Source organism: Peromyscus leucopus, chromosome 4 (assembly GCF_004664715.2).
Source record: "Peromyscus leucopus breed LL Stock chromosome 4, UCI_PerLeu_2.1, whole genome shotgun sequence".
Lineage (NCBI taxonomy): Eukaryota > Metazoa > Chordata > Mammalia > Rodentia > Cricetidae > Peromyscus > Peromyscus leucopus.
Window position 1 is genome coordinate 61,768,557 of NC_051066.1, and position 18,681 is coordinate 61,787,237.

Genomic DNA, 18,681 nt, shown 5'->3' on the forward strand with positions numbered 1-18,681 from the left:
AAGCTTAGAAATCACCTTAGGGAAGGTTCTGTCATCGTCAGAAGCCTCGCATTAAAAATTCCTTCTCCCTTATAGAAGAGAAAGAGGGAGATAGGGAATGTGGGGAAGAATCGGGGAGAGGGAATTTGCAGGAAGATGGAAGAAGGAGTTTTTGAAGAGTTATGGGGTGTGTAAAAGACTACACAGTAGATTCCATTACTCACAGAGAAAACACACCAAAATTATCAGTGTATGTCTGAGACCAAAGATTGTGCCATCTCATAACCAGGATGACTAAAAAGATAAATTGGTAGCTAATTATACACTTCGAATGCACTGGATAAACAGATGATTCATATCCTAGAAAGAATAATGGGGGATGGTAAAATTTCATCATTTCACTCAGAATAACTGAGGACGAATGCATTGACTTTTTCTAGAATTCTCTATGGAATGTTTTGGGACTTTGGTTGATGATAGATCACTAAAACTATAAAAAGTGAACCTTGGCTAAAGGGTATCAATGGTGTGTTGTTTTCAGAGACATACACTATGTATCCATTTCACTGGTGAGAATTTTTCATCTAGATATGAAAGGCCTCTTCTTCAGGGAGATCGATAGATGAATAAGAAGTATCACAGAACCTAATTCCAGGATTACACAATCACCAAGCTGTGAAATTACAGAAGTAGCTTATGATTTTTAAGGCCACATTTGTTTAAATATATCCAGTAACTGTTTGTGGATATCACATGCTTTTATATTCGTGGGCACACTTGTGATTGGTGGAACTTTTAAAGGACCTATTGTCAGCCCAAAATTCTCATAAGGCAATGTCCAACTATCATCAAATTTGGAGTTATGGTGACCATAGGCAGTTTTAATGAGCTTCTGATATTAATTTGTCTCTAAGGTTTCTCCTAGCCTTTTCTTTCCCAGTACAATTATACAGAGTAGAAGGTCACTGAAATTCAGAAGAGTAACTGCCTTAAAATAATTAAAAAGCAAGTCCCAGATGCTGGACTTAAGCCCACACCTCCTGTCACTCAGTTTTCTATAGTAGTAGCTCAAGTAGTCACACAGTTGTCAAACAGAAAATTCAGTCCACCTTAATTCTCAGAGAAGAACAATAGTTTAAATAACAATCATCCCTCAGCTCTCAGAAGTTGGTTGAATTTACTTTGCCTTTTGGAAACTCTTTAGGAATAACAACCTTTGCTATTACTTTAAAATCCAGGGTCACCTGCTACAAGTGGTGGGGACATGTATGGAGGTTTGTAAGCTCTAGTACCACTACTGTGTTCATGATAATGATAACATCTTTATTGTAGAGCATTTACTATATTTTAAACACTATCTTACACAGAAAAACAGTTGGCTCAGAGAAGTTTGAGAACGGGCTTAAATGGGTTTGAGATGAGAAGGGTTAAGGTGAGACTCATGTTGTCCACCCTCAGAATCCAGTCTTCCCGACAGCTATGCCATTTGGTGCGTAGCTGTGTGGGATGCATGTGTACAAAGTGAACCCAAGTATTACAAATATGAGCAAAACAACTTCATTCCCTCAAAGTAGTCTTGTCTCTTTTTCCATATTCTCTTTTTAAAAAATGGTGAATAAAGCTTTTACTTTGTCTTCTTCATAGTACTATATGGATCATTGCTCTGTACATATGAGTTCTGGTTACATATCAGACACAGTTAAGTTTCTACAAAAATAAATTTCAAACAAGTGAATTTTTGTTATTAATTAAAATCCTTTTATGTTTTATGTAAAATCACCCTAGCAAAGTTTTAGTCATGTAGAACCATTAGGTGACAGTATTTAAAACAGTCAAACCAGTAAAGAAAGAGTAATGCCTATCTTGAGGAACAGTTAAGAAACCTGTGGGACTAGAAAGGAATGATTTTTGAGGCCCAGTTCTTTGACAAAGTAGCTGTGTTCAGAAAGCAAGTTATTCTTAATAATCATTTCCCTACACATAAAAATGGGCATGGTTAAGATTTATTTACATCTTTCATTCAACAGCTAATTGTAGATGTCTTGCTGCATGTCTGATCCTGTGTAGAAGGTTGGAGGACACAAGAATAAATGAGACAGTCTCTGAGTCTCTGTTCCCATGCAGCTCAGCTTAGTTAGGCTTCAAACACATAATTAAAAGCAGCCACAGAAATAAAACCATGTCTGAGTTGCTTGGCATGAATTAAATGCTTAGAGATAGAGAACTTATATAGGATGAAGTGCTATAAATTCCATTGCTTTGTTCTGAGAATAAAATATGATCATATTTCATTATATATATATATAATGAAAAAATCTTCCAAGGAAAACTATGATATTTGAAATATGCAGAATCTACATATTTAGAGATCAAGAACACAAGTGACAGCTCATGCTGGAGGATGTGGAGTAAGGGGAATACTCACTCCTCCATTGCTGGTGGGAGTGCAAACTTGTACAGCTACTATGGAAATCAGTGTGGGGGTTCTTCAGGAAGATGAGGGTCATATGCCTCAAGATCCAGTTATATCACTCTTGGTGGCATATACTCAAAGGATGCTTCATTCTACCATAGAGACACTTGCTCAACCATGTTTATCGATGCTTTCTATTCATAATAGCCAAAAATTGGAAATGTCCTAGATGTCTCTCAATATAAGAATGGATAGAGAAAATGTGGTACATTTACACAGTGGAGTATTACTCAACTATTAAAAAAATATGAAATTTGCAGGCAAATGGATAGAACTAGAAAAAAAAATCATCTTGCATGAGTTAACCTGGACCCAGAAAGGTCAGTATGGTATGTATTCACTTATATGTGGATAATAGTAAAGGATAACCAAGCTACAATCCATAAAACTACAGAGAGTAGATATAGAATAAGAAACTAGAGGGAACATATACATTGTGTTAGAAAAGGGAAATGGAATAGATAATTATGGATGAATAGATGAGGGACTGGAATGGGAGGATCAAGAGAGGAGGGGAAAGGGGCTTGAGGGAGGGAATATGGCGAGAGACAGCTAGAATTAAGGGACATTTGATAGATAGTATGGAAAACTAATACAATTGAAACTTCTAAAAGATAACCATATATAAAGGTGATCTAAATGAAATTGTCAAATAATAGGGGAGACAGAGTCCCGACTGACCATCTCTTGTCACCAAATGAAGTTTCCAGCACCAGGACCTGATCCTCATACATCTATTGAGTTTTTAGCCAACAGGGTCCAATGGAAGTCCTCAAATAACTCAGGTTCTTGTCAAGCCAATAGATTGTTCTCTACAAACTGACAGCAAGGGTCCATTGTTGAAGACAGCACTTACATAACTCACTGAACATGGAGAAATTGAGCTGGTGTCTAATTTACCTTCACCTCTACATTCGTGTATTTTTAGGTACAGGAAGGTACTCTGCCTGCTACCAAAAAGAAATGAAAACACCAAGCCAACCACAACCCCTTTTGATCTACAGTGTTCTGCCAGTAAGATACGCTAAGAAATTATATCAGAAAGCTTGTGGGAAGTACCCAACCAATGTCTGTTTTGACTCACTCCATGAGATGAAACCCATACTTGACACTGCTTGGGTGACCAAGAACCAAAGACTAGGTAGCTCAGGAACATAGAATAAAACCAAATACTGATCTAAAACAAAAATAAAACCACAAACATAGTATTAAAATAATTCCAAATGATAATCTGCTATACTCTGATTCAGCCATCATCAGCAAAGCTTCCACCTTCAGAAGGGAACACAGAGACCCACAGATATTACACAGAGACTGAGAGAGATCTTGGAATTCTCAGCCCTAAATTGGGTATCTCCATCAAGGTAGAGGAGGCAGAAAGTGTGTAAGAGCTGGAAGAAATGGAGGACACCAAGAAAACAAGGCCCTCTAAATCAATATGATCAAAGTTCACATAAATGCACAGAGACTAAAGCAGCATGCACAAATCCTGCACAGATCTGAACCAGGTACTCTGCATATACATTATGGCTTCTAGTTTAGTGCTTTTTCTGGGGCTTCCAAGTATGTGAACCTGTAAGTCTCTGATTTATGTGCCTTCTCTTGGGCTCTTTTCCTTCTGTTAGTTTGCCTTCTACAAATTCATGTGATGGTTTTTATGTTTATCTCATTATATTTTATTTGTTATATTTTATTATTATCTCTGAGAAGCCTGTTCTTTTCCAATGAGAGACAGAAAAGGAAGTGGATCCTGATGGGAAGGTAAGTGGGAGAGGAACTAGGAGGAGTAGAAGAAGAGGGAAACTATAACCAGGATATATTATATGAGAAAATAATGTCTAACTTCAATATAAGGAAAAAATAGTGCTTGCTTGCTATCCTGTGGTTTCACTTACTTTTAGTCATTCTTAGTCAAAATATAGTAAAGAGAAAATAACAGACTTTGCAAGTTGTGCATTGCTCCGAGCATAACGATAAGATATCATCCTGCCACTCTGCTCCACCCTGTCTTTAACCCGAATTACCCCTTCACCCATTGTGTCTATCAATGTACACACTACTGTCTGTCCAGTTACTTAGTGACATCCTAGTAGTCATATCTACTCTCCTAGATTCACATTGCTTGCAGATACTGCTCATATTGCCCATTATTTCAGGCCTCCACTCGAGGGCAAGTCTTAGGATGTACACCCTTAAGATAACAAGGAGCTATTGTACCTTACTATGGCTTCATATTCTCACAGAAAACAGTAACTTGACCTCAAAATATACCTTATCACCAATCTTTATATGCTATTGGATCCTGAAGCTGTACTTACATTTTTGTTTTTCTCCTGGCTGGGTTCTTCTGGAGAAAGTTCTCCAATGAGCAGTGGCTTAAGGTACAGCTGCACAATGCTGAGATCTAGGTGCATGGCCCGGAAGGCATCCTGTAAAACAGAGATACGTGTTAGAAATTTGCAAGAGATGTGTTTATCCACAGATCTGCTCCTCCCTTGCCCATCCTGGGCCCAAACTGGCAACAGCATAGACCCTACCACAGAGCACTTGCTTCTAATCCCATGTTGATGCTTCAAGGTGATTCATCAGTTTCATCCTTGAGACCCTTCTATAAGAGGATGAGGCTGGTGACCCACCCAGACAGGCACTGTTTGTCTAGGGACAGGCAATTCCTAGAACACTGATTACATCACTGCTTTTTTTCTTAAGCATGGAAAGGAAGAGTTGCTTGAGTTAATTACCATGGTGAGTCTTTGAAGTCCAGTATCAGGTTTCATGTGAAAGTTTATTAAACTGTCTAGGGCATGCTGTAAACAAGACTGTCTACAGAAATTACAATTTTCTATTGAGGGCTTCCTTTCAGCTCTTGACTGAGGTTTAGAAGAATGAAGCCTCTTCGATTAGTTATTCCAAACAACAGTAGATTAAATTTGATAGCAACATCTTAAAATACAGACACAAAGGATTGGGGGAACATAATCCTTGAGTCCTGGGCTGCCTAAAGTAGTATACTCTCAGCTGCATTCAGCATTGAAGGACTCTCATCACTCCACAGAAATAATGTTGCTAAGTAGCAATTCCACATCACTGTGAGAAGCAGTGGAGTTCCTATATTGTAAAAGACTCTTTCCTCCCAGGTATTTTTATAACTTTTTTGCTGGGGAGGGGGGAGGAGGAGAGAAAATTTTATGAGATGAAGATTATCAGCTTCTTGCTGTTATGACACTGAGGTTGCAGTGATTAAAACTGAGGAAATACAGCCAAAGTTGTACCTTGAATTATATGGGTGGGATCCAAACACTCTGGAGCAGGGGTTGGTGCATAGCACAGGTTGCTAAAAGCCAACCTTCCTACACTTCAGTTCTGGTTTTGCTGTTTGCAGCCTGTGCAACTGTGAACCTTACACATTGTTGCCTTACATATATTTTGTATTTTCTTCCCTAAATGGTAGTGATAGTTGCCACTCAATTAATAAGTTATTATGAAGCTTGGATGAATTAATTAAGATACTGATTGGCATATACTAACTACACAGTACTTAATTTTTTTGTTGTTGTTGTTTTTCAAGACAGGGTTTCTTTGGCTGTCCTAGAACTCACTCTGTAGTCCTGACTGGTCTCAAATTCACAGAGATCCACCTGCCTCTGCCTTCTGAGTGCTGAGATTAAAGTGTGACACCACCACCCGGCTTGCTTATACAGTACATTAAAAAAGAGGATTTGTCTTATGATCTATTATGTGTATGGATATGTGCATATGAGTCTGAGTGGCTGTAAAGGTGACAAGCGGGCATCAGCTCTCCTGGATTTGAACTTATAGGGTATTGTAAGCTGCTGGATATGGGTGCTAGGAACTGAGTTATACCAAAGCAACATTTACTCTTAGCTACAGAGCCATTTTTCCAGGCAGGCCTCACTTTACAGTCCTTGTTAACCATCTCTTTATTATATGTTCCACCAGAGATAGGAATTCACTTATCTACCTTTTCTTTAATGCAGCAATTCAGGTATATCTATCTATTATCTATTATCTATCTATCTATCTACCTATATTCATTTTAACAATCAGTATGGAGTGGGTTCCAATTATACAAGTGAATATATTGAATCCTAGATCTCCAACCCCATGGAACTTTTCATAAGCTTACTTCTGAGAAGGTGCATATATGATGAATATGATAATTAGAAGTGTTCAATATCAAGTTTGTAGATTGACTTCACCAAAAGGTCCATAGATTGAGTGCTAGAATCCTTCTGGGCTACAGGTCCATTATACTGTGCACACTTCTCACAAAACCTTTGGACAACAATGGGCTACATTGTTTCAAAGATGTTTTAAATTTTTCACATTTTGTGAAAATATGGTATATGTGCATACGAATCTGAGTGGCTTCAAGTTTAGTTCTCTTAACCAGGGAAAGAATTATTCAGTGGTTAAGGGAGTGATTTATGGATCTTATGATGATCTATACTGATTGAATTATCTGTCTGCTGTTTCTGAGCAGATTAGAATGGGAAAGCATATTGGTGGGTCAGTTTTCAGAGTACAGAAGAATACAATATAATTCAAAATCTGTAGCACACATCGATAAGAATGTAACCCAGCAGAATTTGAAGCTGTTGATAATCTACTCTTCTGAGTGCCATGTTACTTTTGAACCTGAGGGATGATCAGAAGTCTGTGCTCTGGGGACAGATGTTGAGGAGCCACAGAGATCTGCAGAAGAGTAAGCATGCTGATTTGCAGATCTCTTTTCTTTGTATTATTGAGGAAGTACAACAAAGGAGTTTATTTAATCTTGAAATACTCAATGCTTTTCTAACAGAACCCATATACTAAGTTGTGAAATCCCTACTTGGAAGCTCTCAAAAACAGGTTCTGTTACCCACATTCTTAGGCAAGTATGCTCTTGCTGAAGGAGGTGGAGTGAAATGAAGGGAACAGGGGAAAGTGCCAGTATTTACAGAATTTTCCATATGTACAAGGAGCACACCAGCTCATAGCTACAGGCTTAATCCTGTGGGGGTTTATTGTTTCTATTGTACAGAGAGACATCAAACTTTTAGGAATATGGGATGGAAATATTTCCTCCATATACCACATGGAGCAGCAGAACTAATGTTTGAGTTTGGGGCTAAATAGAACAATAACACCCTAAAGATCCATCCCAGCCATCAACATCTATAATCCTTTTCCTGAGAGACATGCTGCTACATGACCTTGCGATGGTACTACAATCAGCCTGTATTTTCTGGACAGATGGCAATGGAGTTTCCTAGACTTTAGTCTCATGAAGCACTTTGCCTCTGACTCCATCCTGCTTCATCAGGCTGGCCCTTCATAGACCATGTTCTCTACTGGAGCCTTGTATTGAATAAATAGAGCTCTGAATATTCGCAGATCTATATTCTTCCTTTCACTTCCTTCTTCCACTTTTCTCCACTCAAAGGTTCTTCTTACAATTTTATACCAACGTTAGATATTGATGCCCCTTGCACATGCAGGAAAATTATTCACAAGTACTCCTGCAAGCTTATAACAGTTTGTTCATTTTTTTAAAAGAAAATACGTATCATCTATTTATTTAGTGTGTGTGGAAGCACACACATAGATGCTAGTGGACAACTTGTGGGAGTCAGTTCTCTTCTTGCACCATGTGGTTCATCACAGGGATCAAACTCATGACATCAGAGTTGGCAACAACTGTCTTTACCTATGAGACATCTCATTAACTATAAAGCTTTTCTTTATATTGTAATGAAGCTGTACTTGCTGCTTCGTTAGTGAGTTTTTGAAACTGAGACTGTGTACTAGGCATAGATTAATGCAGCCCTGATATCTGCCATGGTGCCTAGAATAAAACATGTAGTGAATACACCCCTGATGAGTAAGGTAGGCAGAACAGTTCTGCATGAGGAGTTGGGATGATTGAAGCATGAATAATACACTGCTCCCATTTCCCCTATACTCTTTTTTTTAAACTCCCTTTTCAATCATCACTCTGCTCTTTAAGATCACCATAAATTGCATAATATTGCAGCTCATCTTGAAACATTATATCCAAAAATTGTACCAACAAGACATGAAGATTGAATATTACTTTATGTTTACAAGTACTTTGGAAGCTTCTGATCTATGGCTATTCTTTCCTGGGGGCTGTGATTGTTTACTGCTGATTATATTGTTTACTGATTATAAAAGCAACAGAATTCCCCATGGAAAGAGACAGTCAAAGTATGTAAAATTAGAAAGCCTCAGAGAAAATTCTGATATTTTTAGTTTAAATGCTGCTGTATAGATTGTAACCTGCACAAAGCCACCAGGCCAAGATGGGAAGATGGCTTGAAATTCAGCAAGTACTCCATTTGCCAAACCTGGTGTCTAGGGAACTGCAACCACCCAGAGACAGCCTGCTTCCTAACCCCTACCACAGAGGGCAGCAGAGGGGTGGACTGCCTCATGTTAGGAAAGCTACTTAAATTTTAACTAATCATTTTGTCATTATTATCGTTATCGTTTGTATGTGTACGTGTGTGTACACACACACTTGCATGATGGCACATATGTGAAAAAAAAAACCGCAGGACAACTTTTTCGAGTCATTGCTTTCTCCTTTAACTTGCAGAATCAGGCTTGGTGGCAAGTGTCTTTGCTGACCTAGCCCTCACAAAGGAAGCCTCAGTCTTTATGTAAATCCACACAAATCACTTACTCCTCCCCACGTGCTCATTATTTCGTTATTTACTCAGGTGTTATACAGTCTACTCAGAACCTAATCTAGTGACTCAGAGCTTAGTTTTTGCAATTTGATATCAATAAATTACTTATTATTATTATTTACATAGTGTTAGGTCTCCAACTGAGGACAAATGGCTAAGACTTAATAGTTTGTCTGATAAGGGTTGAAATTTCTCAAAAGATGTTGATTAAGAGACAAACATAAACTCATAAAACACCTAGAGAATTTCAGTGTCATCCAACAAGGCATGTGTAGAATGTGACTTTTCTCACATAGTAGCTCACAGATTTATAAGTAAACCAGCACTCAGGAAGTGGGGGCAAGGGGTTATTTTTGGCTGCCTAGTGAGCTCCAGGGAACCTGGGATACACGAGATCCTCTTTTTAAAAAAGAAAACAAATCTCAAGCTTACATTCCCTTGGGTAACTCCCCTTCTCCTCTTCTGCTTCCTTTTCAGAACTTGTGAGCTACAAAGTTGCAGCTAGGACAAAAGTCCTGGTATTCAATCGAATGAGAATGATGAGTTGTAAATAGGCTGAGTTAGGGGGAGAATGCATCTTTGCCCTTGCCTTGGGAGAGAGCTGCAACCTGGGAGGGTGAGGTGTTAAGTGACTATACCTCCACAGAAGTTCCTATTTTGTCACCAGAAGGCCTTCATTTATACTCTGCTTTCTTCTGAACTCCAGCCTGTTCTCTCTGTCTCCCTCCCTGTTTTTCTCCCTTCCTTGCTCTCCTTCCATCCTTTCATTCTCCATCTACCTTCTTGACCTTTGTATTCTTCTGATGTTCTCCTTCCATAATGGGCACCTGGATGGCTTAGTGAGGTATCCACATCAATTTGGACTTGCGTTCTGCTTTGCTTATTTGCTTACCTGTCAAATATTAAATTATGTTTCCTCAGTGTTCCTCCCACTCATCTTCTCCTTCCAATCTTGTTGTCCATGCTCCGTTTGGACTTTCAATATATTTCCTGGACTACATTTTGGTCTCTTTCCTTTAACTGTCTTAATTTCTTACTTGATTGCCAGGCTGACCTTTCAGAGTAGCAACATTTATCTTTTCATGGTCCATTCTCCTTCTTTACGTTTTTGTAATTAATGTTTTTACTAGCAGATGTTAAATATATATACTAATTGGCTTCATTAGGGTATTTTCATGTATATACATTTCCATATGTTATTATGAATATATAATTTTATTGTATTCATCTTTTGTTCCCCTTCCACTGCTCTTCTCTTCCTCTTCCCTCCTTTCTCTCTCTCTCTCTCTCTCTCTCTCTCTCTCTCTCTCTCTCTCTCTCTCACACACACACACACACACACACCCCTCTTCCAATTGATGACCTAATGAATTTATTAGGACTGTTTACAGGATCCTAAGTGAGGGATTATTTACAGCAGCCTGAATTCCTTAAATTCCTTACCCATAACTACACAATTGAAGAAAACATCTTTCTTTATCCCTGGGACCATTAACTGCCTAGAGATACTCAGGAAGGGTAAGACCTCATGTGCCCCTTCCTCTTGGCTGTCATGGTCCATTTTCATCTCCTAGAAGCTGGGCTCTCTTCTGTCTGTCATTCTCAGACATCAATCAAGCCTGCACTTTTGGCCAGTATCATGCTAAGAGGAGGAAGTTGAAGCCCATGTTGGTTGGGTGTTTACTCATGACTAGTCACATGTGTAAAACCTGTCTGCTCACACTCTTCTCCCCTCTGCCCTAGCCTTGCCTCTTTCATTCCAAACCATATAGGTTCTTTCTTTTGAAGTTGTCTGTTGCTGGGAGATGGTCTGTATGGCAAATGTGTTGCTCTGATTGGTCAATAAATAAAACACTGATTGGCCAGTGGCTAGGCAGGAAGTATAGGCGGGACTAACAGAAAGGAGAAAAGAAAGAACAGGAAGGCAGAAGGAGTCACTGCCAGCCGCTGCCAGGACAAGCAGCATGTGAAGATGCTGTTAAGCCACGAGCCACGTGGCAAGGTATAGATTTATGGAAATGGATTAATTTAAGCTATACAAACAGCTAGCAAGTAGCCTGCCACAGCCATACAATTTGTAAGCAATATAAGTCTCTGTGTTTACTTGGTTAGGTCTGAGCGACTGTGGGACTGGCAGGTGACAGAGATTTGTCCTGACTGTGGGCAACGCAGGAAAACTCTAGCTACAGTCTGTGGTGCTTTTCTCCCTAGGAGCCCTCCAAATAGTTGAAGAGAACTCTGTCATATTTCCTGTAAGCTTTTGTCATCTCTTCCTTATATAAGAAAAGACTTGATTGTTTATATTGTGTGTGTGTGTGTGTGTGTGTGTGTGTGTGTGCCTGTATGTATATATGGAGGCTGGAGGACGAAGTCAGTTGTCTTCTTCAGTCACTCTCCACCTTATCCTTGGAGATGGTGGATGGGGTCTTTCCCTGCATAGTGCCACATCCTGGCCTACAGTTCATTAACTCAGCTAGGCTGACTGGCCAGAGGCAGAGTTAAGGAATCTACCTGTCTCTCTGCCTCTCCAGAGCCCATTTTTTTGACAGGGTTTCTCTGTGTAGCTTTGGAGCCTGTCCTGGAACTTGCTCTGGCCTCGAACTCACAGAGATCCACCTGCCTCTGCCTCCCAAGTGCTGGGATTAAAAGTGTGCCCCACCACTGCCCAGCTCAGTCTCCAGCATTTTAAGTGAGTTCTAGAGATCCAAACTCAAGCCCTCACGTTTGGACTGCACACACTTTGTTGATGGTCTCTCCAGCTTTGTCATTGCTTCTTCTAAGGTGTGATGTTGAGCGATGAGCAGACTGACCTGCACTTGCTTTCTTTATTTGAAACATTGCAGCCTCTGTAGATCTACCATCACAACTGCACTTCATTCCCTTGGAACTTACTAGGGTCTAGTATAAAATGTATGGACAAATATTTATTCATATGTATGTCTTGTCATCAAAACACTTAGCAATCTTTATTCTAGAGACTGCAAAATAACCTAGCATGGTGAAATTAAGTGAGAATCTGTATTATCAGTTCTTTTTTTTAAATCAGTTCTTTTTGTTGAAGTTACTGCTTACTGAATTTTCCTCAGTAAACTCACATACATGAAAAGTCCCAAGCCCCAAACTCTGCTAATTGGCCCTGTTATATAAGCTTAAAATTATATAGCTTGTAAACAACCAGATAACTCATGCATGCAAATAGCAGAGGTTTATGTGTTGATTTTGTTTTATAGGTTTATTAAACTACTGTGGAGAGCATTAAAATCCATCTCAGAAGAATGAAGTGATGATAAACTACAAAAGCTGTCACTTGTTGAATATTTAATCTCTGTTGAGCACCGTAAGAAGCGTTTTATTTGACCTCCATTGATTTTTATAATAAAACCAAGATTAAAGTATTATTATCTCCTTTTATAAGAAACCGAGACTCGAAAACTTAAACAGTCTTCTGTTTAAAAACTTCTCTAATAAGTGTAAATTCCTGATGCCCACTAGGCCGATTCCATTCTGAAACCTATAGTTTTAAACATTAGGCCACATTCCTAACAAAGCTTTAGAAAAATGAGTGAGTGGTTTAATGACCCCATGGTACTGCACTCATTACTTAGGTACTGCTTTCCACCTTTTAGGAGGCCTAGAAAAGAGTTTCTGTGTAAATAAGAGAAGGTGTTCTGTCTGTGCAAGTGTAGCCATGGATCTAGCACCTATAATGCAGAGATTATCCTGTGGTTCCCAGTTGCCAGTCAGGAAAAACTGTGCTAATACCTCCTAAGCTGTAAAGTGAGCATTTGGCTTTGGGCTTATGGGCTTGGTGTTCTGCTTCCAATTAAAAGGCACAAACTATAATCAGAATTTCTATGCTGATAGTAAACTAACTGAAAGTAACAATCACATGTGTGAGGCTATGGATGTTACAATTGTTGACTGTTAATGTCTTCAATTATATGAGATTGTTTGAATGCATTCATTCCATTTACCATCGGTCAGGCAGGAGGGAAACACTATTCCTGTTTCGCAGGGCATGGGGATGAAACTCTGGGCATCTCAGTAGTTTTCCTAAGTTCACACAACCCAAATCCCAGTGTGTTTGTCTTCTGAGTAACCAGGGAGAATTAGAATTACCCTGCTTCTCCTGTGTCTCTCCTACCATTCCTGAGCCACCTTTCTTTGGAGAGCCCCTTATATGAATGCTTTTGGATTCATTTTCCTAAATTATGAGGTTGATCAAGCATATGCTTTTCTTTCTTTCTTTCTTTCTTTCTTTCTTTCTTTCTTTCTTTCTTTCTTTCTTTCTTTCTTTCTTTCTTTCTCCTCCTTCTTCTTCTTTTGTTTTTTTTGAGACAGAGTTTCTCTGTGTAGCTTTGGTGCCTTTCTTGGAACTCACTTTGTAGCCCAGTCTGGCCTTGAACTCACAGAGATTCACCTGCCTCTGCCTCCTGAGTGTTGGGATTAAAGGCATGTACCACCACAGACTGGCCCTTTTCTTTCTTGATATATCCCAATACTAAGGTGGCCTGGGCGTGGCTGGTGGTTATTATTATATAGCTTTTTCTTCTCACTGGCTAGGGCTGGAAGCAAAAGCGATCATTTCCTGGCTTCTGGTGTATTAAAAGTCTTTAGATCTATCACCTGGGCTACTTAAAGCTCAGTGAGATTGCTAGCAATTTTCAATGTGATTGAAAACTTAAGTCCTTGTCAACACATCTTTGAGCCAATTCTGTGATTTAAGCTAGAAAACACTGATCGAGGTCAAGCATGATGGTGTATGCCTATAATTTCAGCATTTGGAAGGTGGAGGTCAAGAGTTCAAGGCCAGCTTGAACTGAGGGGATGAACTACTTCAGGAACTGTGGCTATTTTATTTATTTATTATTATCACTATTATTATGATGATGATTATTTTGTTATTGGAAAGTTTGTTAATTATTCTTCTCTGATTCTTATACATACTGCTCTACTTGGCTTCTTCTCCTCTACAGTCTCTAGATCTATGCTGCTGCATGTGCTTTTCTGATATCTAGGATGCCCTCCTCCCTTGCTCCCAAGAAAAGATTGAACATTGTTTAAAAACCATGTCAGAACTGAAGTAGTGTAGATGTGACAGGGTCTGATTGAACATATATTCATCTGACTGAACATGAAGCCAGGAAGAAGTCAGAAGAACAAGAGCTAGACAGAGAAGAGGGGTGGAAACTCAGGAAAAAACCAAGAGTTATGGGAAAAATGTTGAGGGCATCAGCATCTTACTTTACAAATCCATAAGGTGTCTACCAAGTCCTATTTCTAGAACATGCCGCCTGCAGACAGGTGTCTTCAGCTCTATGTGTAGAAACCTGTTGAAGAACTTCTTTGCTCATGTGTGAAATGAATGAATGCAAAAATATCAAGTTTCAGCTTAAATTCCTGTTCTGCCATACACTGATTGCCTGACCTTGAGCTATTAGGGCCTTGAACTCTTTGTCTGTGCTGTGAAAAAAAATAACACTTCCAGAGTGAGTGGAAGTGCACATCATGCACAGAATACTTACAAGGGGATTTTAAAAAACAGAATCTTACTAACTATGTAGCTTTGGCTGGCCTGGAACTCCTTGTTTAGACCTCACTGACCTTGAACTCAAAGAGCTATGCCTGCCTCTGCCTCTTGAATGTAAGCACCATCACACCAAGATTTAAAAAAAAATAATTGAATACACTGAAAGATTCTGGCAGACTTCCTTATCAAACTGATATGAAATTTAAAATAATTTTTACTAGTATTATTTATGTAGTGTGTGTGTGTGTGTGTGTGTGTGTGTGTGTGTGTGTGTGTGTGTGTAAACTCATGCATGTGGAGGTCAGAGAACAACTTGCAGGGGTTGGTTCTTAAATTCTACCAGGTAGCTCCTGGAGGCTGAACTCAGAAGTGTCAGGCTTGATGGCAAGTGTTTTTACCTGCTGAGCTATTTGCTGACTCTAATTTTTATTTTATTTTATTTTTTAAGGAAACATATATACAGGACTTTATAGTCAAAACAAAACAACTTCAAGCCTAGCATTGCCATCACCAATACCTGCTGTGCACATGGCTTAGCTCTTTGAGTATCAAGTGCATCATCTGCGATGTGAGAATAACGTGCACACCCCTGGCAAGAGCACCTAAGGTGGTGCATTGAAACACACCCGTGAGAATTGCATCACTCTTGTCAAACTGCTTGAGCTACGCTATGCAAAAGACAACTGTGAACTCTCCAAGTCCAGGCAGTTCTTGGCTTTCACTGTTATTAACCATGTTTCCTGCTCTTGCGATGAATTGCTTTCTGTAAATTCCTGTTTAAATAAACGACATTCCTCCCCCCAGATTTTGCTCACCTATTTATAACTTGCTGTTTATAAGACAGTTACTCTACTTCAAGAAGAAGCAAAAGAAAACACACACACACACACACACACACACACACACACACACACACACACACACGACAAAATCCAGAACTCAAAAACACGATCTCCACCATCAACATTTGAATGTACCTCATATTGGGCAACAGCTAGACCCTGAAGCCCCATTTGGCTTCCAGATTCTTGTTAGATAGGAATCCTGAAAAAATGGTTTGGGAGGAGATAGTGACTGTGGAGCCCTGGCACGTACTTCAGGGTTTTGGGGATGAGAGCCAAGATCTCAGCTACTCAGCATCAAGAAGAGGGACAGAGAGAGAAGGGGGGGAAGAAGGGAGGAGAAACAGCGAGGGGAGAGAGAGAGAGAGAGAGAGAGAGAGAGAGAGAGAGAGAGAGAGAGAGAGAGAGAGAGAGAGAGAGAGAGAGAGAGAGTCACGTTGATGTCCTTACCGTAGCATCTTCCCCAGCATAGTGGTTGAGGACCCGATGGCCACCTGGATGCTTGCCGGCCCAGTCAGTCACATTGTAAACCTTGCGATCAATCACCAGCCACTGGTCGGCCTCCTTATTGTGTTTCTGGACCTCCTGCCAGGTGTACAGGTTGAGACATTTCCTGAGGCTGCCTCCCTTGCCATTTGCCTCCTGCTTTTCATAGACCTCTGCTTTCCCGTTTGCTCTCGGTTTTCCATTTGCCTGATGCGTGTCATGTAGACATGGCTGACTCCTTCCCACAAGGCTCTCACTGTGCTCAAGCTTTTCCTCCAACTTCATCGTCCCTGAATCCCCGAGACGATCTAGGTTGACTCCTGAATTTCCTAGTTCTGTAATTGGGCCATAAAATGACTCCTTTCCTCCTCTTTCATTCCTCTGCAGTCCTGATGCCTACAGAGAAAGCCTTTGGCTCATTTGTTTCTCCTGAGCCTGAAAGTGAGCACCTGCCCAGCCTGGCCCTGTTTTGGTCTGTAGCTAATCTTTTCTGCACGGAGGACAGCTAGATCACATTTCTCTAGTCACCTCTCTCCTGCTGGCTGTTCTCTTAGCATCCTCCTCCTTCATCATTAAATGCCCCAGAGCACAGAGCCTGAGCCAATCGCAGTCTGGATGGATTAGAGGCCCCACCCAGTGAAAGGAGGGGCTACACTCTGGTCTCTGATTTTTCCAGTGACATCATCGTGGGATGGGTTTACCTGTTCTCTGGGACTCCTCCAAATAATGACCTTTAGATTTATAAATTCAACATGTGAACAAAAGCTTTCAGAATTTCCTGGATGACTGGAATCACTGTTGCTTGGTTTAGGTAAATGTTCTTTGGACAGCTGTCATCTCACCCAAGGGCTTTCAAATATGTTTAAGTTCCCTCCCCCACTTTTAAAAAAAGTATCATTTTCAAAAGGGGAATAAATCTAAGTAAATGATGTAAAAAGCCTAAGTAAACGATGTAAATGACTCCCCGACTCCACTTCACTCCCCTTAAAATCTTTCTGAATCTGCAAACACTTCCAAAGGCCACATGATTGACACATGGTGATTTAGAGTTCATGTCACCTGTTTTATCTCTTAATCTTCTCTTCCGTGTCTTTCCGGTGAGGCTTGTTAGTGCCCCATTTTCCAGCTTAGAAAACAAAGGGCAGACAGTCCAAGTAACATATCACCATATCACAGTCAACCCATGAGAAGAAACCTAGAGGAAGCCAGATGTGTCCACCTCTCACTCCAAGTCTTTTCCTCTCTGACCACGTCTGGGTTTTAGATTTGCAGCAACTAACAGAGATGATTTGGAAACAAAGCAGAAGAGGAGGAGATCCCAAGTGATGGTGGGAAGCTCCTGAATTTTGAGAAAAGAGTTGCACAGAACTATAGTAAAAGCACACATTTGGGAGACTCATCTGAATCTTCAACACAATTGAAAACTGTCAATAAAGGGGTTTATTGTACTGATATTTGCAGCTGCTAGAAGTGGTCCCAATGCTCAGCTCTAAGGAAGAAGAACACATCTGTTTTGCTTGTTAAATTAGATGTAAATATTTTAAACAACAAAACCTCACAGAATTTTTGTTGGTAGGCACTCATGACTTCAGTATTATTAATACAAAAGAAAAGGTATTCAACAAATTGTACTTTAAAGAAATTTCCTACTGGAAAAAAAAAGTTGTGTTTACTAAATAATGTATGATGGGAAGGAGGTAAGTTAAAGTGTTGGCTTAGTTATCTTTTGGTTACAGGGTTATGATCTATTATGCTTTACAATTTTATGGTACTTCCCAAATCTTGAAAAATCAACAAATGGCTGTTTTATAATTTTGAAACACAAAATGTAAAAGAACCAAAGAAAATAATGCATGCGTTTGGACACTAAATAGAATCATATGTCATCTCCATCATTTACTAGTTATGGGACATCCTTTAAATTATGTCTTTGCATTTTAGTTTTTCACCTGTAAATGAAAGGAAAAGCACATTTCTCACAACTTCATTAAGCCAACACTAGTGCTATGTATTTCCATAAACTCCATGATTCCATAAACTCCATAGTTTCCATAATTTCTGAGTGGAGGTTTCCTAAACACAACAAATGTGCCTGTGTGGAATATTTGTAGATCATACGTATAAATTCAGGAAAACTCAAGAAGTTCGGTATTAGGGAAGTGTGAAAACAATAATCAGCTTAGGGCCTTAGTTGAGGCAGGTCAGCTCTCCAGGGCAGTAGGTTGGCACATTTTATAAGCTGGAGATAGTGTTGTTTTATCATATCATGCCATGCAGATATAACACTGAGTAAGGTACCTGAAGACATACACAACCCTAATATCTACCCTTCATACCATTCACAGCTGTCTGGAAGTTTCAAAAGGCATTAGTACTGGGGATTTTGTTTGCAAGAGTCCTCAGTACAATTGTCCCTAAATAAGTGTTCTTTTTCAGAGGGGTTGTAAGTCTGTCAGTATATGGGGATCTTTGGACTGCTTGAATTGTTCTGACAACTTGGAGGGCTGGTCCTCGAGATATAGAGAGCTGGTCTCTTTTGAGTCACTGCTCTCAGCTTTATCACAATATTCCGACTCTTCCTTAGGGGGACAGTTAGGAATAACCTTCATCTTAAAGGTAATCTTCAAGCTGATTATTGTTGCAGAACGATGG

General features: G+C 39.7%; 1 protein-coding gene across 1 annotated transcript in view; it reads right to left on the reverse strand.

Annotated features, from left to right (window-relative positions):
• LOC114710130 (fatty acid desaturase 2-like protein FADS2B) overlaps positions 1-16,604 on the reverse strand; it is a 39,623-nt gene extending 23,019 nt beyond the window's left edge. Inside the window, exons 1-2 of the mRNA XM_028894214.2 lie at positions 15,994-16,604; positions 4,771-4,881 (exon numbers count right to left, since the gene is read on the reverse strand). Coding sequence (XP_028750047.1) covers positions 4,771-4,881; positions 15,994-16,314 — 432 coding nt within the window. The 5' untranslated portion in view covers positions 16,315-16,604. The remainder of the gene's footprint in view (positions 1-4,770; positions 4,882-15,993) is intronic.
• Positions 16,605-18,681: the final 2,077 nt, after the last annotated feature.